The sequence below is a fragment of the Brassica napus genome, chromosome C6 (genome assembly GCF_020379485.1).
Source record: "Brassica napus cultivar Da-Ae chromosome C6, Da-Ae, whole genome shotgun sequence".
NCBI lineage: Eukaryota > Viridiplantae > Streptophyta > Magnoliopsida > Brassicales > Brassicaceae > Brassica > Brassica napus.
Genome location: NC_063449.1, coordinates 35,526,161 through 35,548,918, shown reverse-complemented (window position 1 = coordinate 35,548,918; position 22,758 = coordinate 35,526,161). Strand labels below are relative to the sequence as shown.

The following is a 22,758-nucleotide window of genomic DNA, read 5'->3' as shown; positions in this document are numbered from 1 at the left end:
AAGTATAAATTCAGTGCATTATAGCTTATAGATACAACCACATCTATACAGTATACATACCAAAAGAAAAAAGTAAAGCCAACTGTTGAAAATTAAATTTACATATTCTTATCATTTTCCCCTCGGACTATTATGTCTGGACCCAAACAAATTTATGGATATGTAACTGAATAGCAAGAGCCGGAGCCCAGGAAATGCATGTAATTCTGTTAACCTGAAATACCAAATACCGAGCCAGGCCTTTAAGGCCCTGCTCAATATGTGCTAACTTTAGCTTTAAGTTTGGAAAATGATGTGCTGCTTAAAATTTTTCGAAATTAGAGTACTAACTTTTTGAAAAGTTATAAGCTTTGTATCCACGACACTTAATCGTTAACTCATCAAAAACAGCGAAATTCTTTCTGCTAAGAACGTTTATGTAGCATTTTTACATCAGAAAAATCACATAAACTTGACATCAAACCAAATTACATCAAATGAAAGTTAATACCAAACTATACTCGTTTTTTTTTAAGTTTTGCTATTTGTGTGCGTGTGTTGTGGACTGCAATTTCAGATCCGATGTAGACCGAACCTTTGTTACAAGCTACATATACATAATGCTATAAAAAGAAGAAAAAGCTTATATATTTAGGTATAGTATTAAAATACAATAAATCAAAATCTATATATATAAAATAGAGTTTCCTTTTCTCATGTGAGACCACGTCAGCGTCACGTCATTAATTCGAGTGTCATGGTCTCGACACGTGTCCCACCTATACGTCATTTCATTAACTCGGCAATCGGATCGGCTTGGCAATATAGGCTTTGAATAATTTTTTTTGGGCTGAAATCAAAACTAAAGCTTTGCCGTAATCCCCTTCGACTTCTTCAAGAATGATGACGGTTGGTATCTAGGATTCTTCGTTTTGATCGAGCACCAATTAGGTCAATCGACAATTGATGTTCTATAATATTGTGTGGGACGCATCTTTGGGTGGAGCTCCGTTTGCGTCGTTCCGTGTCATCTCCTTTGAACCGTCACATGAAGCATAGATTCAACGGCATTGACGACATTCTCAACTCTTTACACCCATTCCAATCACGATTACACATTCAATGCATCTCTTCAAGGCGGTGATCTCCAGCTATAAGATGGTAAGCTTTCACCTTTTAAAACTCATCTTCACTACTCCTGAAAAAACACTAGAAAATTCTTTTCAGTAGAATGGCAAATTCACAGAGTGCGTTTATATACAGAATCCCGTAAACCTTTATATGTATAGATTTTCAGAAAGTGCATTTTTTGTATTGTCAAAATCTGGGAATCATCTAATACTAATTGATATAAATGCTTTTCTATAGGGAAGCAAGATATGACGAAATCCATTTTCGACCTCGCTGATTTCTTGATCCAACTATTGCTCCTGCAACTACATAGTTGTTAGTTGTCTTCGATTCTCTCGACGGTTCCTCATCGATGCTGCAGTTTCCGCCGGTTCCATCTTCGGTATCTAAAGCCCCAATGGCCACTCTTAATAAGGTGAATCTTCCTCCTCATGTTGTCTATTAATAAGCCCAAACTCACATCTCCTTTTGAGCTTATTTGATCATCATGTCTTTGACTCTATCAGATTGTTCAATTGTTCTTTGAAGTTGTGACGGGGACAAGTGCATTGGTTGTATTGGAAGTGAGCTTGGTGCCTTTTTTTTTCTGAAATCAGTTGGTGTTTCGATGGGAATGCTTCAACACGAAGAATCTGATTTCATTAAATGGGGAGAGATATTGTTTCTTGACTCTTTGAGTACAAATGATATGGTTGAAAACTACATTGGATCTTTGTCTGAGTCATTTCCGATTCCACTTTCGTGCCATCTCCTTAACCTGATACTGAATGCTGCTTTCAAAGTCCCCGGGCAGCTCCAAAGGTGGAGAATATTGCAGCTGGTTTTCTTTGGGATTTGTGTAATACTACTGAGAGGCTTTTGTCACAAAGTGTGAAGCATCGTTCATGTGCTATTAGTTTTCTCCTCCATGTTATTTTCAAGAAATTCTCTTCTCAGTCTTCTCTGAAGATCTCACTTCAAGGGAATGTGTACATACTTTCAAGGTAAGGTCAAGGAAACAAAGAGTTATACGCTTTTAGGTGTTTTTTTTAATCGTGTTCTGATCTTTAAAGCTGTAAAAAATCCAGGAATGGCATCAAGAAAAGGGTTTGGGAATGCTGTAAGAAGCTGTTCTCGGTTCTCTGTTTGTGCCTTTCTTCTGGCTCTTGGACGGACGGAACAAAAAGTTATGTCTCAGAAAAGGACCCTGTCTAAGAACCATGAATACAATATATATTTAGATCTCTCTATATATAGATTCAGCGCTCAAATATATTGTGGGGTTCTTAGATCCTAACCTCTCCGGGAGATCACGTAATGCAAGATCTAGAGCTCAGAGATTTTGTGGGGTTCTTTGAATCTATTAAAAACAAAGAAGAAATCAGGTGTGCGTAAAGGAGTTGTAACTGATTCCAGTGAAGGGTGCAAGATTGGTAGAATAGAACGTCTCATGCTTCGTCTCCGCAATCCTCATCTCAGATACAAGGTTTGCGCTAAACTGAACTCATATTTGTTGTTCTATACGTCAAGCTTATTATCTTCAGTGCCTAGCTTTCTTTTTCTTTATTCAACATTTCAAATATATGTTTAGAGTTTTTTGTTGATATGAGTTTTGTCATTTAAGGGCATTGTTATGTGGCAAAAAAGCCATGCCCCTATCAGTCAAACACAGTAAAATATGAGCTTCTTTCTTTTGCTTTCTATATAAGAGCTTAAACAATCTGAAATCTTACCGACCTGATGGATTTTTAACACTTCATGTTTCTTGCAGCCAAATATAGAGGGAATATGCCATAATAAAAAAATGCTAGGGAGAAGTTTATACAATGAAAAGGCGCTCATGTATGTGGTGTTATCTATGTGGCTGCGTCCCTTGATAAGCAATGCTTCTTTTGATTACGTGTAATGCATCTATGAATGTCTTCAGAGTTGGCTTATTAATTTCATACCCTCAAGAAACATTAGATCGTTGGTGTGTTTCCTCCAATGGACCATAGTGAAGGTGAAAAATATCTGAAGCTATTTGTGATCCTAGAACCAGAAGTAACATTTTTGCCGAGGTCAAGAAAAGAAGGTTGTCTAATAGCTGCCAGTGATGGTCTTTTGGATGTAACGACCAACCAATAAGTCTAAAATAGCGAGGAAAGAGGATATGAATTTTGATGAGGGAAAATAAGCACGGTGCACCACCTATAGCAGTGATAGAGAGAGGGAAAGGAATGGACCATGCTTGCCAAACAGCAGCTGAGTACATCTTCGCCAGCTCTTCAGAAAGGAAACAAAGACTTCTTTTTTGGGTGTTAAAGTAGATGAATATGTTGATCCAAAAAAAAAAGTAGATGAATATGTTGCCATGTTTTCAGATATAACCATGTCACATTAACCTTTTCCCTTTTGTTTTTTTTTTTTAAATCCCTAGAGTTTTTGTGATTTCATTATATTTACATAATTGTCTTTAGATCTTCAGATTTTGGTAGTTTTTCCATAGATCTGTATTTCCATCTTTATGTGTGCATGTTTCAATCTCCATGCGAAGAAGCTTAAGACAAAATAAAACTCTAGATGTGTATTTTAACTGAGATTCAAACTTTTTGAGAAATAAGGAAAAAGAATTCAGTTCATTTTTATCAAAGAATAAATTATTTAATAATCGTCAAAAAGTTTATTTCATATTAATGTGACGTTGTATTAAGAAAAAAACAAATAGTGTTATCCTTTTATTACCTAACTAATAATTTTTATTAAGAATACAATGCAAGTATTAAAAGCAATATTTAAATTATTAATTACTCCCTCTGTTTTTAAAAGATGCATATTCTAGACTTTTCACATATATTAAGAAAACTCATTAAACATGCATTGTTTTTTGTGAATAACAATTTTTCATAACTTTTACCCAGTAGAAATTCAATAAACACCATTAATTTTTTGAAACTTACAATTTTTTCATAAAATCATACATTGAAAAAGTAAAAAATGTATCTTTTTGAAACAATTTTTTTTTCCAGAACATACATCTTTTAGGAACAGAGGGAGTAGTTTATATGGAATATATTTTACTGTAAACTATTTTCGTACGTTTTTGTGATTATTTGTATTTTGTTAAAAATATTTAATCAAAAGTCGCAAAATTTCAATGGAAATTTAACCGCTTTTGGAGTAGTAATATATATATATATATATATTATAGTTTTAACCCAACAAAGCATTTGACTGATTGTGACTGATATATCAAATTTAATAATATAAATTTATTCTAACTATTTAAATTATTTTCAATTTATAATCGGGCTGCTCTAGTTGTAAATATTTTGTTTCTAACTAAAGAGAAAAAAGAATGGTGGCGCCGGAAATATACTCTTATCTTGACGAGCCTCGTTGGTGGATCGGCATGACAACAAGCGAGCCCTTTACCCTTTTGTTTTCTGCTACTTCCAGTGTTACTTGGTGAGATTGCCAATTTCGCTTCTTAAGCATTTGCATCGGCTATACTTGTCACTCCTCTAGGCGCACTCAGTATCATTATCAGGCAAGATAATCTACTCATGTCTCGCTCTTCACCTGTTTTGCTTTTTCTTATACACTTTTTTCTTGCTTTGAATCACAGTGCTGTCTTGGCTCATATCATATTACGGGAGAAACTACACATCTTTTGAGTTCTTGGCTGTGCTTTATGTGTTGTGGGTTCCACTACAATTGTCATGTCTCTCAAGAACAAGAAATGGATTCTGTGCTTGAAGTTTGGAATCTTGCAACAGAACCAGGTGCGTTGTATGAATGGGACTGTGATGCTCTATTGTATGAGAGATAGAACTTAAACCATCTCATGATTTTCATCAAGTTTGTTGCAGCATTCATGTGCTATGGGAGCCTGATCATTGGGGCTGCTGTATTTCTTATTATACGTTTCTGCCCCCAATATGGTCAGGCAAACGTCATGGTCTATAGTGGTATTTGTTCCCTTGTGGGATCATTATCGGTATGTAGTTCTTAATATTTAAAGTCTACAGATCCTCTTTTGGCTTTGGTATTTCAACATTTTCAAACATGTGAACAGGTAATGAATGTAAAAGCACTTGGAACAACTCTATAGGCTATATCTGTGTGACAAGTGACAACCCAGTTGAACTACTTAAACAAAGTAAGTGTACTTAAATGTTCTTTATGATAATAGTTTTGTAGTAAGATGTCTTCTTGGTAACTAAACTAGTTGCTTTGACTGCTTTCCATTTGCAGGCTCTTGATACATTCAATACAGCTATAGTATCTCTCCTGTACTACGTAATGCTCACATCGCTAACTATATTGGCCAGTGTTATCATGTTTATCAGTTTTACATATCTCGTTGTATGTAGATTGTTGCTTTGGTACATGAATCAAATGACTGCTTTTTGTGGGTTTTAAATAGGACTTGGATTGGCAAAATGGTACTCAAATTGTCACAGGAACGTGTGGTTTTTGTTACAATACTTTCTGAATCAACATATGGCTACTTTATTTCATTTACGGCTATGAGGAACGATGATATGCATAATGAATATATATGTAACACTACTAGCTAGAGTTTCAGGAACATAGCTATGCATGATTGCCATATGTTGTGTACATATAATCTTAATACCAAGTGTCTGTATCCATCTGCTCTGAGAGTTCGCAACTGATTGTTATGGCTATGTTATTACAGGTTCGCCGGTAATATTACCATTGCGTAGAAGCAAGCATACTGATAAGGATGGGTTTGAATCAGAAGACATTCCACTTAGACGCCAAGAGTCCCTGGGGTCACCATAAAAGCGTTATTAATTGTTTCCTAGCCTAACAACGGCAAGCCACAAAGCCTCAACTTTTTTCCCCTTGTCTCGATTACCAAGAACATGGACCTTGGTTCAAGAAGATCGACAAAAGTAAAAAGGGGCAAAGAGGACGAGATCTCAGTCCAGCTCATGTTCTTTTTGGTAAATATGCTGTGAGCTCATCAAACGTAGGGCGTTAGTACACACCACCCACGCATAAACCCTTTTCTGACCTCTTAAGATTGTATAAACAGAGCTCGGTTTTGCCTAAACTGGTCTTCTTACAAGCATATAACTGAATGTTTTGAATTCAAGATTTGCATCTCTGATGTTTTATTAATTTAGTCTTCTACAGTATTTTTTCCTTGGTTGGTTAGTACCATTTGAAAAAAAAAAAAGATAGTTATAAAGCACATGTTTAGTCAATTGTTGAGGAAAGACTATCTTGATGAGCTGGAGTTATAACGTTGTTGATAATAGATAGAGCCAACGTTTTATAGTCATCTATTCCTCAATCAATCACTCCGCTGGTTGATGAGATGTCAAATTGAAACTGCGTTAAGTCACTCTCATAACTCTTTTTATACGTTTCATAACTTAAGAGAGTTAATCATCAATTTAGGCTGTAACTGGTAAATCAAAAAAGGAATAAATGGAACAGAGAGAAATTGAATAAGGTGACTGGAATGTAGATTGTTATGAAATTTGAAAATGTGAACATAATGCATTTAATTAGATCAGATATACTGGATTTAGAGCCCTATAAAAATGGTGTCGAATTAATAAAGAAAAAAATTACATGAAATTTTTAGTATAGCGTAGGTAGAATCTTGAGACGTGGATTTCCATTAAATGGTTCAAAATGGTGAAAGTAAAACCTTTAGATGTGATCTTCGTAAGACATATAATTATCAGTTGTAAAATGGTTTGTAATATTTCTCATATTTTTTTTTTTTGTAAACTAATATTTCTCATATTTTGAAATTAGATAATAAATCAAGTGTAAAAAAAAGAACTTTCAACTTGCACATTTATGTATATGTAATCCGATTTGCAATTAGTAATGGAGGACTATAAATATAAACTACCTAAACTGGAAAATACAGTTGCCTGATTGAGAGTTAAAAATTGTTTAGACTGAAAACTTACCGTTGACTTTTGTAACTTGTTGTAGCAGTTGAACTACAAAAAGAAAAGAGAAAAAAAAAACAGAGCAACGAATCCAACATCACCAACAAACACACAAACTGTCTGTCCTCTTGTCTTATTCGTCATCTCTTCTGCTCTTCTCTTGATCCTTGAGAATGGCTCTGAACAGTGAGTCTTTGGAAGAATTTAGTTTTCCATTGCTTGCTTCCCAAACTTCCGGCACCGATTCACCTCCACTGTGGAAACACTCGCCGGAGAAAACCCGCCGGGGATATGAAGACGGGAGATTAATCATCGGAAGATACGATGATGACAGTCAGAGGAAGAGCTTCTCTTATGTGGAAACGAGAAGTCTTTGGAACGTTAATGCAGAGGAGAAAATGGATATGTTGTGGGAAGAATTCAACGAAGAACCGCCGCCGCCGCCGAGAAGCCAGAGTCTCAGGATCTATCTCGGCGGAGATAAGAAATCGTCTTTGTTTCCCGACGAGAGCTCCGCCGTGGGGTGCGGTATGAAGTTAACAAAGAAGAGACCGTCAACGAAGATGAAGATGAGTACGAACGTGTTGGTGTTAATGAGGGTATTGAAGAAAATTCTTGTTATTCGGAGTTCGTTTCAGAGATCACTAGCGAAGACTCATCCACGGTGATCTCACCGTGATAATTTTTGATTGAGGGGTTTTTATGTAGAATTCATAAATTACGGGGCTTTTGTTGAGAACAAAAAAATAAAATAATAGCCTGAAAAAATAACATTTGTAGTTTGATTGGTTCACAACAGTTAATTTTCGAGACCTGAATTTTAAGAACATATATGGATTTGGGAGTTTTTTATTTGTTTCTTCTGCTACTTGGGAGGGGGTTGATCTGAGTATGTATGAATTTGTTTGGTGAAAAATGGAAGAGGGTTAGAATAGGAGAGTGAAATGGTTATTTATTTATTCATCTGGAATGTCAGCTTTAATGGGTGTAAAATGAGAGGCGAGGATGGGTAATGAATAGCATGCTACATCATTCAAAGTGTCAGAGATTTGAGACGGAATACAAGGATCTGATTGTAATAATAACGAATCTTTGACCAAATTTTTTAACTGAGCTGAAGATCATTCAAATTTTCAAGATGTATTTTTCAAATTTCAATATTAGCTATTTTTCCGAGGGCGCAAATTGAAATTGCTGATTCGCTAATTAGGAATGTCCGTTCTTTTCGTAGATCTTTTTATTTTATTGGTTGTTTAGAATAGTTTGCAAAAAAAAAAAAAAAAAAAAAAAAAAAAAAAGTGTGAAATGAGTGCGATGGTGCGCCATTACAAGTTACAACAACCAAGAAGGTGATCAACCGTTGCCCTTACCCTCTAACAGATCCAGAGGTTTAGATCTTGGAATAGTCAGAACATTCTGATTCATAGAGAAGGTCTCAAGATCTTTCGTCTAGTCTCTCCGTCTACGTTAACCTGAAGAACCAAAAAATATATGATTGATTTCTTTCTAAATCTGAATCCTCAAAATCGAATCTTCAGATCGTTGCAATGGATTAATCCCGCCGCGAAACTTCCGATGTTGCATTCGGTGATGGCTCCGACGCGGAACCTAATCAGAGACGAAGAGCTCGGAGCGATCTCAGACGACGACGATTCGCCATCTGGAAAACGATCAAAGCTCGATCGGTTCCCTCTCAGCCGGTGGGAACTCGCGGTGTCTCTCGGCGTCTTCCTCGTCTTCTCATCTGGTCTCTTCTGCATCTACATCACCATGCCCGCTGCAGAATTCGGCAAGCTCAAGCTCCCAAGAAGCATCTCTGATCTCCGCTTGCTCAAGTAACTGATCAAGACTCAACCTTTTTTATAGGTTAATCGATATTTTGATCAATGTTGAGGTTCTTGATTGTCTCAATGTCAAAACTTGATAAGGGTATCTTGAAAGTTGTAATCTTGTTTTGGTTTCACAAGTGATAAAGATTCAGACTTTGTTATAGGATAATCGATGTTTTGATGAATGTTGAGCTACTTGATTGTGTCAATGTCAAAACTTGATTAAGGGTATCTTGAAAGTTGTAATCTTGTTTTGGTTTCAGAGACAATCTAGCAAACTACGCCAATAAGTACCCGGCGCAGTTCGTTTTAGGGTACTGTGCCACCTACATTTTCATGCAGACCTTCATGATTCCAGGGACTATCTTCATGTCGCTTTTAGCTGGAGCTCTCTTCGGGGTTGTCAAAGGTGTTATCTTGGTTGTTTTCAACGCAACAGCTGGAGCTACTTGTTGTTTCTTTCTCTCTAAGTTGATCGGCAGGCCGTTGATTACTTGGCTATGGCCTGACAAATTAAGATTCTTTCAGGCTGAGGTAGAAGTAGAACTCAATAACCTTTATGAGAAACTCTTCATTTGGGGGGTTGTGATGATTGCTTGTGTGTTGTACAGATTGGCAAGCGTAGAGATAAGCTTCTGAACTATATGTTGTTTCTGAGGATAACACCAACACTGCCAAATCTATTCATCAATTTGGCTTCTCCGATAGTTGATGTACCTTTTCATGTCTTCTTTTTGGCGACATTGGTCGGTCTCATTCCCGCAGCTTATATAACCGTCAGGGTAAAGCTCTTTTGCTCTTTCTCCATCTCTCCTTTTGGTATACCTAACTAGAGCTTGAATTTTTGGTGTTTGTATTGCAGGCTGGCCTTGCTATTGGAGATCTCAAATCGGTGAAGGATCTGTATGATTTCAAGACGTTGTCAGTGCTTTTCCTCATCGGTTTTATCTCCATACTTCCAACAATACTGAAAAGAAAGAAAATATATGAGTAAACCAAGGAGTAGTATATTTACAATACACAGGGTGGCTTAACTTTTGGATGCCATAAAAGCCTCACAGAGTCAAGAGTACATTTCTTAACTGAATACAGGACACAACAATGTTGATTCGCTTATAGTTCTTTTTTGGTGAGTATAATTAAGAGAGTACAGAATCAATACATTTTTGTTGCCCACAAGATATCTTACTGAAACATTTTTGATTCTTGATTATTATCAGTTCTTGCTATATCTGTTATGAAACATGAACTAGAAAATAAAACTTCTCTTAGAACAATATATTGAATTAACTGGATGCTCAACAACTCACGACATTATTTTAGTTAGATACTAGTTCCCAAAGCCAGAGCAGTACAACAAGAAGCTACTACTCTCTGTAAAACACCGGATTAAGTTCTGCAGAAGTTGGATACACAAAGTCAAACTTAGGTCAACTTGAAACCACCACCAACAGGTTTGTGCAACTGGTAGGTCTTGCTAGGCACAACTCCAATCACACCTGGTTGTTCTCTGCAACACCCCAAAAAAAATATCATATGAGATAAAATATAACAAGAAAAATAAAACATCGGTAAGTATCTTGTGAGAGGCTAAAATTCTTCTTGTGCATTTATCAATTAAAAGCTTTCTAAGTTACAAGTATTGGACAAGTATGAAAAGAAAAGAAGACGTACTGGATATCATGGCTATTTGGTCATGTGTGAGCTTTCTTAGCAGCTTCTTCGCTGTACTTAGCCATAAGAAGCATTTATCCTTTGATATACACACAACCAGTGAAATGTAATAGATGGAAATATACATTTCATTATAATCAACTAAAAGCCTTTTTGTCATTTTAGTTTCACATTTAAAACAAAAAAAAAAAAACACCGGAGAATCGAACAAACTAAACCCCCTAGTCATTTGTTTATTTAACATTTTCCCTCTCAGCTTATTTTAAAGTTTAATACGCCTTAAAGCCAAGTACGCTAACATTCTATAACCAACAAACATGAAAAACAAAACGGTAACGCTGGTCCACAGTTCAATATCTCCGACCACTTCCTCCTCCATAAATCGGCACCCATCAGTCCTAGCCGCTCCTTCCGTTCTCTTTAACTCGCATCCAAACATCCCCAATATCTCTTCACCATTTCCATACTGGATTGCGATCATTAGACGGTAACAATAAAACGTCGTGGAAACATATTTCATCCACACCATTCCAGATGGCACTTTGTTCACGTAGAAACCGCCGGTTAGAACAAACGCTAGCATGGTCACCGTCACGATCGTGGACGCTTTTTTAGCATCCATGAGCGCTGCACCTAGTGCAAGTCCGAGTCCCTGGGAAGCTAAAACGTATAGCAATAATACAGAAAGTGTGAGGAGGAAAGGGACTAGCCCGGGGCGTAGACCGACCATCCAGTAAGTTAGTGTCAAGAACGCTGCCGGAAGAACCAGTTCCATGGAGAGTGATCCGATGACGTGAGCCATGAAGTAAGATGAGAGTGTGTACATACCAGACGCACGTTCTCGAGTGAAAATTGCTCGCTCTTGTGGAAACGTGAAAACCGCGTTAAATGACGGAAGTACCCCCCAGAAAATGGATATGAAGAAGAGTAGTCCTAATCGGTCCTGTAATAACAACATTACCGTTAAGAAAAACGCCAAACTAAACAACAATGTTTGTTTTCGTTGTTATGTCGGGTTAATAATGTTTTATATACTTACATGTACGTCTCGAAAATCGGAATGCCACCACATGAGACCCGCCAGTAGGGAAGCCGCGACGACTTGGAAAACGCGAAGTGCGTCGAAGGATTCATGGCGTCGTTCTTTTATGAGCCTGTGGAGGAGAATGCAAAGCTGGCTGAACCATGTTGTGAAGCCAGACACTATTCCACGAGCGTTTGTCTCCGTTTTCACAAAACGCACGTTCTCTCGAGAGGGTGTCGCGTCCATGTAGGTTTTAACGTTTGGGGCTAGCAATGTGTCGTAGGCACCTGCCAACGTTTGTCTCACGTTTGGTTTTTCCCGTTCCGTTGCACCGTCAATCTGACAAACACCTGCACATGCAAGTGTTATTAAATCCCAGTCAGCTTTTAGATAAATTGCGTATAATAATCAATATTTTTTGGATAGTTTCCTGTCTACCCACTAATGCATAGGAAATATCTGATTCGCTAGTTGGATATTTAATAAATTAGTAAATCAAAAGATTCAGGGTGGTTAATTAATTATCAACCAATCAATGTCTAACTTTTATCTCTTAAACTATAAATTAATGAAATTGGACTGCTCAAGTTATCATTCAAATAGGGGAAAGTTAATTGGCCGATGGAATAATTAGTTTAATATCCTAAACATGAAAAACAGAAGACAATTCAGTGTGGCATTGAACCGAATAGAGGTGATTCAACAAATCGTCTTCTTTGTACCGACCATACAAATATATTTAAACAGGTTTTGAAAGTATGTTTTTTTTTTAGGAATATGGGAGAATGAATCCCAATTTATTTAAAAAAGAAATTCAAACTTCAGCTTACAATACGAATTTGTCGTGGCCGCAACGGTCCATCAACATCCTCATGAACTAAAACAGCGACCTCAATCGGTGCCACAACAAAACTATGAAAACCAAACGGAAGAGAAAATGTAAGGTTAGCCAAACCTAAGCGGTTTGCTTTCCTATGTACACATGAACGAATCGGACCAGCCAGTCCCTTGTCAAGAAGCCATGGCACAAACGTACCAGGAAAGACAGCGGATGAGTATCCCCAATCCCTATCGTAAGAAACTCCATCATCATAGAATCGACCTCTACCTCCAGCCTTCTCACCCCTTTCTCTCAAGCAACCACTAAACCATAGTACACACCCTATAACTCCGCTAATGGTGCCGTACAACTACCTATATTAATCGCAAAACCACCACACCACTCGCCTTCTCCGTTTCGCAGTGCTCCCTCTGCAGCCGCCGGCCCCGGGTTCCCATGTGATGCCCCGTCCGTGTTCAGTTTCATCCACCCCACACAAGGTGGCTTCCATCCACCCTACACAAGGTGGCTTCCATCCCACCATTATCTCAACCATATGTCTCTCCTTTATGTGAACATTCTCTGCTCTATTCGCTGCTATAACTCCCATTTGTTTATTAATCTAACTAAAGTAAATATCTTTAAATTAATAAATTGACTTATTTACAGGTAATGGAGGTCGGATTTGCAGAAAAGCTGACCCAGCCAAGGTGGAGAGGCGAAAGACTCCACCCAAGAAAAGCATAAGGTGGCCACTATGGTGATCTTATTTCTTAATGTTACCTACTTCATTGATTCCATTTTTTTAAAAAAAATGGAAAAAATTGAAAATCAAGTAAATATAGTGTTTGAATTTAACTTTTAATACGATAAGCTTTTTTGGACAAAAAAAAACGATCGAAGACTATATTTGCGAAGTGATTTTGCCAAATGTCTTCTCTATAATCAATTTCACAAAACAAATATGACATGGCTATTGAAATTGATTACATGACTTCTGGAAAAAATATGACATGGATAATTTCATTTAATATTGATTTATACTTTTGGCAAATTTATTAGAATATGATAATAATTCATATATTACATTTAATATTGATACTTATTTTTGGCAAAAAAATTTAAATATCGTAATAGTTCATACATCATCTATAAAATAAATATATTCGTATAACATTTCAAATTTCGAAATATTATTATTTTTTATAATTATACAATTTGTATTACGAAAGCTTTCAAAAATTTCTACAATTTTTTAAAAATTTAAATATCTAATCATAAGATCATTAGTTTTTAATATACCTAGAAAATTTATAAATATTGTTTAGACTAAATTTTTGATAATTATACAATTGTATATCATTTTTATTAGTTTTATACAAATTGATTTAATATATATCAAATCTATATTAAATATTAGTAAGAAAATAGTAAAATCTATAATATTTAATAAATTTTATTTTTAAATATAAGTTAAATTAAAAAATTCCTTACTGCATACATGGTGCAAGAAAACACCTAGTAAGCTTATACAAAATAAGCCGAATAGGTTTTAGTTCCTAACACGTGTTAAGCTTACTTTTTTTTACTTATCAACAGGATTATCAAAAAGATTTTTTTTTTTTGCCATCTGAAGTATTTCATTAATTAAACCTTACTGATAAAAAAAGTTTCATGAACCAAAAACAAAACGGTACACAAGCTGAACCTAGACTATTTCTTCGATCATTATCAAAAACAAGAGAGCACCAACTAGGTTGACCTCTAGCAACATATGAATGGTATCTATTACCAGTCACAACACTCACAGCTATCATACGGGCTCCTACATTATGAATGGCGGGTGTTGACTGAATCTTCTATCAAAAAGATAAAATTGAATTTTGGGGAAGAAAAGTCAGAGAAAGTCAATAATAAATTAACAATGCATATTCAAGCTAAGTACTCAACAAGTGTAATCCATCAAATATCACAGCCAGCTTATGGAAAAGAAATGATTTTGGAGCAGAAAAATTAATTTATGTTGTTCTTTTCTTTCAATTAATTAAGTTGATCAATAAGTTCGGGCAAGTGGAGTTTCTTGTTGTATTTTGACGTAGAAAGTAATTAATATCTAACATTTTCTGATGAAAATATAACAAATGCTTTTAGTAGCGAATAACTAGTCAAACGATATTCTTGCTTAGTAGATCATGTGACTATCAACTTCCCAACCATAAGTTCAAAAAAAAAACTTTCCAGCTATGCAAAATCACATACATGCAAAACACACACGCACAGACACATATATATGCATATATAGATGTAATAGATCGAATGATCACGTGGATGATTGGCAGGTCAAATAAATGGGACTTTTCTCGAAGATAAAATACAAAGAACGTTTGAATGTCGAGCATATGTTAGTGGAGACAAAAGAAATTACTGCCCACCAAAATTAACTTAGATCTAATACTAAATGATATGCCATCGTGCGCCACAAACTATTTCTATGTGCCATTTTTATCCCTTATTATTATTGTGTTCTTACCCTACCTATGGCGTCACCAGAGTATACATTAGACATACCATGTGCGTGCATATATATATATAGACATACATATGTTTGTCATCATTAATAATTAAAAAAAAAACACCAAACAGAAATGGAAAGTCATTGCCGAAGACCAATACAGCCTTATGAGTTTTTGTTTGGTCTTGGGTTACACAGTTAGTGAGTTTGGTCTTGGGTTACAAGTTAGTCATTAACTGCAATGTAGCAATCCCTAGAAAAACCATTCGTACAATTTGTTGGTACTTCTTAACTTGTTTTGGATAAAGCAAAAGACAAATTGGAATATACTCCTTTCGTTTCAATTTAATTATCCTTTTAGACTTCTATATACATATTAAAAAATTATTTAATTATATATATGTAGGGCATGACTGGTTAAGACGCAGCGGTTACAGCTGCGGGTGCGGAAGTTTGCGGAAGCGGATAGTTGCGATTTCAAGCTTTATTAAGTGTTTCGTATAACTGGCATAACGTTTGAAAATTGTTGCGTTTGCATGTCATTTTTTACTGCTTTAACCATAGATGCAAAAAATCAATTAACAAAAAAATGATTTAATAGACAAAAAGTTTAATTACAAAAATGATAATTTTAAACCCCAATATAAAATAATAAGTATTAAATTATATTTAAAAATAGTATTATTATAATAAATATAAAAATTATATTTATAAATTGTACTATTGTAATAAATATAAAAATTATATTTATAAATTGTACTGCTGTAATAAATATAAAAATTTTATTTATAAAATCATAGTTTTAAAATTTTATATATATATATATATATATATATATTAGTATTTATAAAAACTTATTTATAATTATTTAGTTTTATATTTACATAATTTTTACAACAAAAACAATTACCCTCCTGCAACCGCAAACTCTAGCTGGAACCAACTTTTGATTTTGATAGGTTTGGAGCGGTGTAAAGCGGTTTGTAACGTTTTGTGTGATTATTGTAAAACGCCGACAACCGCTACCAACTGCAAAAATTGTGTTTACGAGTGGTACCGGAGAAACCAGTCAGACCCTTACTAAATCAAAACATCCAGGACCGGCTTATTAGGGGGGACAAGTGGTGCGACCGCCCCGGGTCCAAGCCCGTGTCCCCCCGTATAATACTAATTAAGGGGCCCAATTATTTTATAATCTATATTTTTATATATAGAAAATTATAAATATAATAAATAAAATTGAAAAAGACCCAAATTATTTGATATGTATATAGTTTTATATTCATTACAAAATATTACTGATTAAATTTTAAAAACATTTTAAACATTATCTACATATAAATTTTAGAGGATAAAAAAAAATATTTTTCGTCCTATGAGCCGTAACAGTGTTGAGCCGGCCCTCAAAACATCACTACCAATACAGTTAACCACATTGCAGCTAATAAAAAAATAGATTAAAATATAAAATTAATAGTTTTTACATTAACACTACTTATTTTGAAACACAAATTTTACTTTACAACGATAATTAAACTGAAACGAACGGAGTATTAACGTGACCCATGTGCATTAAAGACTTGTGATTTCTTCCTTTTTTTGATAAAAAAAGACTTGTGATTTTTTTTGGATCAAAAAAGACTTGTGATTTCATTTTCATTTTTCTATTCGAAAGAAAATGTAAACTTACATAGTCATGACGAATTCTTGTAATCACGATAAGACTCGGAAAAACATTGTGAAGGAGTTAATACCATGATTAATAGTAGTTTTTTAGTTGTGATTCTTAATTTCGGCTAAGAGACGATTCTTAGTTTTTTTAGATTTTAATTAAGAAAAGTTAAGAACCGTCTCTTAAATAAAAAATATACGAGCCGTAACTTATCCAAAAAGTGTTAAAAAAAAACATATCAAATCATAAATTAAGAATTCCGGCTAAAAATGGCTAAAAGATCGGGATTAATCATGCCCTAAAAATAAGAATATCCAATTCCCAAGGAACTGGTATTTAATGCTTCGATGAGTTTCGAGAGAGGGAAACTGAAAACCAGGGATAGTTGCGAGAGCGTGATTGGGTCCTTTCAGGCGGTTAACCATTAAAGTAAAAGTTTCCTAAATCAAGGATGTATTGGAAACACGGAACTGCGGACAATTCAAAACCACGCACTTCGAAAGCCACAGAAAATTAAAGAGAGAGTGAGAAGTCTACTTCGCGATTGAAACACTGAACAATAAGGAAACTTTATAACTAGTTGTCTTAAAAAAAAAAAGAGAAAATAAATTATTGGGAAAACAGAACACACGTATAAAGATACTTTATCAGCTTCAAATTAAGTGTTGATGTAAAATAAAAATTTGTTATAAAATAATATTATTTTATGATTTTATGCAATTTTACATTAATTTAAACTTTTGCATCTGATTATATGCAATTTTACATTAATTTAAACTTTTGCATCTGATTAAGTTAAAAAAAAATGTTATATAATTTTGAGAATAAATTAATTAAAACATTTAACTAATTTTTAATCAGTGTAAAGAAACTTTACCTGATATTTAATTTGAAATTAAAGAGTTTGAAAACCCTTTAAATGAAATTTACTGTATGAATAGATGGTAAACCATAAATTTTTAATAATTTTTAATATGCGTGAAAAAACACAATAGCAAGGGTTTGAAACGATTACGTCATCTTATAAAACTCATAAGACACGTGGTGGTTCGTTACTTAAATAAAGCATGTTCCCGAAAACAAAAATTAAGAAAAAGCACCGTTTTAGTAGTGTAAATGTATAAGGTTTTTATATAAAAGCAAGGAATAACATTTATTCAGATGATATAATATGCCAAAGTTGAAACCCAAAAATATGTGGCATACACGAAAAGAGAAAAAGAAAGAAAACACGTATCCCAATTGCCCATAACATCAAAAAGCCACCCTTCGATTATCAACTCTACTTCGATTATCTAACAAAATCTTCAACAATACGTGCTAAAAGTACAATTATATAATTTAACCAATGTCATATGAGACCCTATTACTCCACGTAGGTCCGCCTCTGGTACGGCGGCGATAACGACTATAAGTATGCCATTTATTAGAGCATTTTTATCCCTAAAAAACCCAAGGTTTAAAAAAAAAAAAAAATTAAAAAGCAAACCAATCGTGGATCGCCACGAGTCAGTGGGGTCCGCGAACAGTGTAAGAAACTCACCAAAATTAGTTCTTAATTAGTAGTTTTTGTAACCGATCCTTAAGGGTTTTGTGGAGGTCCACACACTAAGAACCTCGGTAAGGATCTCAGATAAACATGCTCTTACTCTCTTGGGGTCGAGCTGCTATTTTCACAGTAGTATTTTTCAATACAAGTATGAAATATCTAACCCTCCTCACATGAGTATTTATGCATGGTTACGGAATCAAGGAACCATATACGTACTACATACACGTATAGGAGGACCACCCAAAACTCCAAAGGACGATTTCATATTCAAAAATTCTTTTTGTCCTATCATCAGTCAATTGATGTAATCATAATACTATTCAAGCAAAGAATTAATCATGATGTATGTTAATAAGTAATAATGCGTGTTAGTGTTACACTATATACATGAAAGTCATGATGTTAACTAATTAAAAGCTGATTTTTTTAAAAAAACGGGATTTTAAATGGGAACGTACCGTTAGCAAGGTCGAGAAGGAAGTCAGCCGGATTCATCGGAAACGCTGGCGAGAATCCGACGGAGTCGAAGTACGCCATGGTGTCACGTCCTTTACCGTAGAACAAACACCTCCCTTCACTCAAAAGCAGCACAGTATCAAACATCTGAAACGCACGGCTCGACGGCTGGTGAATAGACGTCACCACCGTCTTTCCTTTCCCACGAGCCATCCCGGCTAGCGTCTGTACCAGCCGAAGAGCTGCCGTCGCGTCAAGCCCGGACGTGGGCTCGTCAAGAACCAGAAGGCTCGGGTTGATGAGTAGCTCGTGAGCTATGCTCACACGTTTCCTCTCACCACCCGAGATCCCTCTAATGAAAGTGTTCCCCACGACTGTGTTTTCGCATTTCTCGAGCCCTAGCTCCGATATCACCGTCTCGGCCGCTTTTATTTTATCGTCTCTGGTTAGACACCGAGGGAGACGGAGCAAGGCCACGAAAATTAGGGTTTCCCGTACGGTTAAGTGAGGGTAGAGTAGATCGTCCTGGGCCACGAACCCGGTACGTTTTAACGTTTGCTTCGTTGGTTTAGCGTCGTTGGCTAGTATATTTCCGGTTAGGCCTGGTCCATGGAGTCTCCCTGCGACGGCGTTAAGCAACGTTGATTTACCGCTTCCCGATGGTCCAAGAACGGCCATAAACTCGCCCGGTGACACCATTCCGGTGACTCCACTAAGTATCGTCCTCTCCGTCGTTCTAGTCTCATCGGACGGTTTGTGATCTAGTCCCAATAACTTCTTGATCTTACTTGAGTCACCATGGAGTTTCACTCGGTAACCTACATCGACAAACTAAAACAAAGGTACGAGTTAAGACCAGAGTCAAAGCGAGTCAACGACATGAACTCAGTGAGTGTTTGTGTTACCTTGAGGGTGATTGGGGGCTCACGAGGATCTTGAGGGAGACCAGCTGTTGAATCTGGACGGTTGATTTGATTTTCAACACCGTCAAAACCTGACATTATTTTTATTTAGTACTTTCTGATGGCAAACTTAAACGGAGTTAGAGAGAGAGGTGAGTTATGTAGAAGGCTGAATCTCGGGGTGAGATGCTGAGAGCTCTATTTATGGAGAGGAGAATGGCAAGTTGGTGACACGTCAGCAAACTGATGGTTATTGACAAAATGACACGTGGCATATAGTATAAAGCCAGCTGGCGACTGCTGAAAGGAATTGGGTCTTGGAAAAAAGTGGTTTTATTTTTCCTTAATTTGTCACTTTGAAATCTCTTTATTTTTTCTTTTTTTGTCATCTGGTAGATTAAGATTATATTAAACATTCGGTTACACGCATACAATAACGACATTGTCTGAAACCAAGAGTCGGCGAGGTAACAAGTATCACCCGAAGCCAAGAGCCGGCGAAGTAACAAGTACCACCCAGAACCAAAAGATAAACATAACACACACTCTTAAAGCTAATATATAACCACGAAAAAAGAGACAAAAGGCAGAAGAGTGATAATCAAGCTTCAGCAAGGAATGCTCAACCATGCACTCGAAGATGAACTCACCTAGCGAGACCTCATCAACCACTAACACCAGTAGAAAGGAGTAACAAGAAGGACTGGAAGCACACGAACATCACCAATACATATAACTGAAATAAAAGAGGTTAGAATCTTTAACCGTCGCTGTAAACACCCTTCAATCCCAACTAAGTCTCGCCATTGGACCTTGAAAGAGTTCTCCACGCGCCTCATACGCACCATCATACCATCACCCTAAGGCAAAGCCTAAGAAAGCTTCCCAACTACGTCTTATTCAACCGCCGGTAACTAGATAAAAACCACTCCAAATCCAACATTAACACGAGCAAATCAGCGGCAATCGACCATCACTGAAGCAAAACCTCCAGAAAAAACATCTATCTCCTTTCGATCCTCTCAAACACTAGAAATGGTCTCGCAAAGGTTCTTATCGTCAAAGATCAAAACCACTGAGGATGACTTCAATGAAAAGAAGCAGAACTCCCAAGCTCAAGCAATACGTCAAGTCACATACACATCTAAACCTCACTCACCTTTCCACAATGGCCATCAAGAAAGCATAGAAACGAGGAAGGGACCGCAAACAGGAGAAACTCATGGGCAGGGGCTAGCGTCGCACTTCACCGGTTCTGGATCCAACCAAATATCCCAAAACCACCGTAAGGCCACAACACAATGAGCATGAGCCCTTCACTTCTACCACCCAAATCGAATGGAGGAAAACCAGAAGCATGAATCTGGGAGATACCATCGCGATTCACCGACGATGGACACCAAACAGAAAGCCCATGACCACCTCAACAAATAAGAGCATCGATAAACACTTAGATCTAAAAACTCCAGTCTGCGAAATCCCCTTCAAAAGCTTAAAAACAACAGAAAATACACAATAGAAAGCTAATCAAAGCAAACTAGACCGGCGGTGGTGCTAGAGGAGCCACCACGCGCCAGTCACCGAAGAAACAAGTAGAGTTGAGGCAGGGGAAGAAAAAGCTCGGGGGAGAAGAAGGAAAGGAGAGAGGAAAAAACAAGTAGAGAGGAAATCTCTTTATTTTCATGCCTTTCTTTTTCGGGTTGTTGTTGTGTTTATTTCTTTCATTTCGAATATACCTATCACTTTACAGAATACAAAATACAAAATACAAAATACAAAATACAGAATACAGATTTTAATTAAGTGTTTTCCACTCTAAATTTCAAATTGAGAATCACCTGATGTTTCTTTTTGTTCTAAAAATTAAAGCAAAAGATACATTTGGACGACGATTGATTCATCATGTGTCAGGATGTTTTTTCAAGTAAATGCTTGTGTCGGCTGGCTTCTTAAATTTATCATTTGATTTTAATTATTAAGTGGTTACTGATAATAGGTTTTTCTGCCTATTGCAAATGTTGTAGTATAGTGGGGTGAATGTCGAACCAGTCCTAGTGATGTGAATCAGTGAGAATACAAGTCATTTCTTAAGCTAAGTAGATTCAATAGTGGTGAGTGTGTGACAACTAACAATAGTAAACAGAGCAATACAACAAGGTTTTAATCAATTTAAACAAGTGAATCCATGGGCTAAGGGAATTGACTTCAAGTAACTAAGATCCAATCTAGGTGACAAGCTTTCAATCAAAGTAATCTCTTAAGTCTAAACACAATTTTAGACAAGTCCTATGTCTAGGTAAATGTCCATTTGCTTAGAAATCATTAAACATCAAATGTCTTTGGCTTAATTCAATCAAGCAATCTTTAAGTTCAAGTTTAATAACTATCTAGCAATTTTAACATCAAGTGTCCTTGGCTAATCTCACTAGAGCTTAGTTGAGTTGATTCAAACACTTCATCTAATCATGTCTGATGAGAAGTGTTTAGAAATCAGGTTTAGAGTGATCAAGACTAAACAAGCATTAAAAATACTCAACAAGCAAGTTCATACAAGGATCTAATACAATAACACCATAGATCTTCACTAAGTTACTCTAATCTCCCTAACCCATGAATTCTTAAGGAAACTACTCACTAATCTCCATGAAAACACTTAATCTCATAATAGATTGAAGCATATTCAAGTAGATACAACAGAGAATAAAGATAAACAAGGATTAAACAAGCAAATTCAAGAGAATAAGAAGAAAAGAAACTAAAGATTCAAGCTTTCTCTCTCAAGAGTTCTTGTGTTCTTCATAAAAAAGTAGATAGATCCCCAATTATTGTCTGAAAAGTAGTTATATATTACTAAAATTCGAGCTGGAGTTGACCCATAAAAACAGATATTTTTCTCCGTAGTGACCATAAAAGGTCGCTACAAGAGGTCACTACGCCTGTAGCGACCTGAAATGCCCGCTACGGGTGGCCGCTAGGACACTTAGACGATTTTTTCGCATTCTTGAACTCATAGCGACCTCATTATGCCGCTACGGAAGACCGCTACAGAAAGCGCTTCAACTATAGCGGTCTCTCTAACCCGCTACACACTCCCGCTACGGTACTTAGGCGCCTCAGCTCTATCTTCTGTAGCGACCATCTTTTGCCGCTACGCCTGGCCGCTAGGAATGTCATATTGATATGTGTGTAGTATTTTGATCATAAATCCCTCAATACAGCTCCAAACGACTTGAAACCACCTCCATTGTAAAGCTAACTCAATTTCCAGTGTCTCCACAAATTTTGAGCTTCAGAAGAGATCTTT

General features: G+C 36.1%; 3 protein-coding genes across 4 annotated transcripts; 2 read left to right on the top strand and 1 right to left on the bottom strand.

Annotated features, from left to right (window-relative positions):
- The first annotated feature begins 4,397 nt into the window (after positions 1-4,397).
- On the top strand, positions 4,398-7,865 carry LOC106432274. Of its 2 annotated transcripts, XM_048760093.1 has the most exons (5): positions 4,398-4,853; positions 4,941-5,068; positions 5,147-5,230; positions 5,326-5,370; positions 5,774-7,865. In XM_048760093.1, the coding sequence occupies exon 5, from the start codon at positions 7,187-7,189 to the stop codon at positions 7,679-7,681; it is 495 nt and encodes a 164-aa protein (XP_048616050.1). In that variant the 5' UTR covers positions 4,398-4,853; positions 4,941-5,068; positions 5,147-5,230; positions 5,326-5,370; positions 5,774-7,186; the 3' UTR covers positions 7,682-7,865. The 2 variants fall into 2 exon arrangements, with proteins under 2 accessions (XP_048616050.1, XP_048616049.1); XM_048760092.1 differs by having other exon boundaries at positions 4,398-5,068.
- Positions 7,866-8,305: 440 nt separating this feature from the next.
- LOC106432268 (uncharacterized membrane protein At4g09580) lies at positions 8,306-10,055 on the top strand. The gene is made up of 4 exons (XM_013873112.3): positions 8,306-8,848; positions 9,106-9,376; positions 9,454-9,624; positions 9,705-10,055. Exons 1-4 carry the CDS (start codon positions 8,505-8,507, stop codon positions 9,834-9,836), a joined length of 918 nt encoding a protein of 305 aa, XP_013728566.1. The 5' UTR covers positions 8,306-8,504; the 3' UTR covers positions 9,837-10,055.
- Positions 10,056-10,292: 237 nt separating this feature from the next.
- On the bottom strand, positions 10,293-21,395 carry LOC106432284 (ABC transporter G family member 25-like). Its single transcript, XM_048760091.1, has 4 exons — positions 19,458-21,395; positions 18,555-19,383; positions 11,556-11,890; positions 10,293-11,459 (listed from the first exon to the last, which is right to left on the bottom strand). The coding sequence occupies exons 1-4, from the start codon at positions 19,551-19,553 to the stop codon at positions 10,779-10,781; spliced, it is 1,941 nt and encodes a 646-aa protein (XP_048616048.1). The 5' UTR covers positions 19,554-21,395; the 3' UTR covers positions 10,293-10,778.
- Between the last annotated feature and the right edge of the window lie 1,363 nt (positions 21,396-22,758).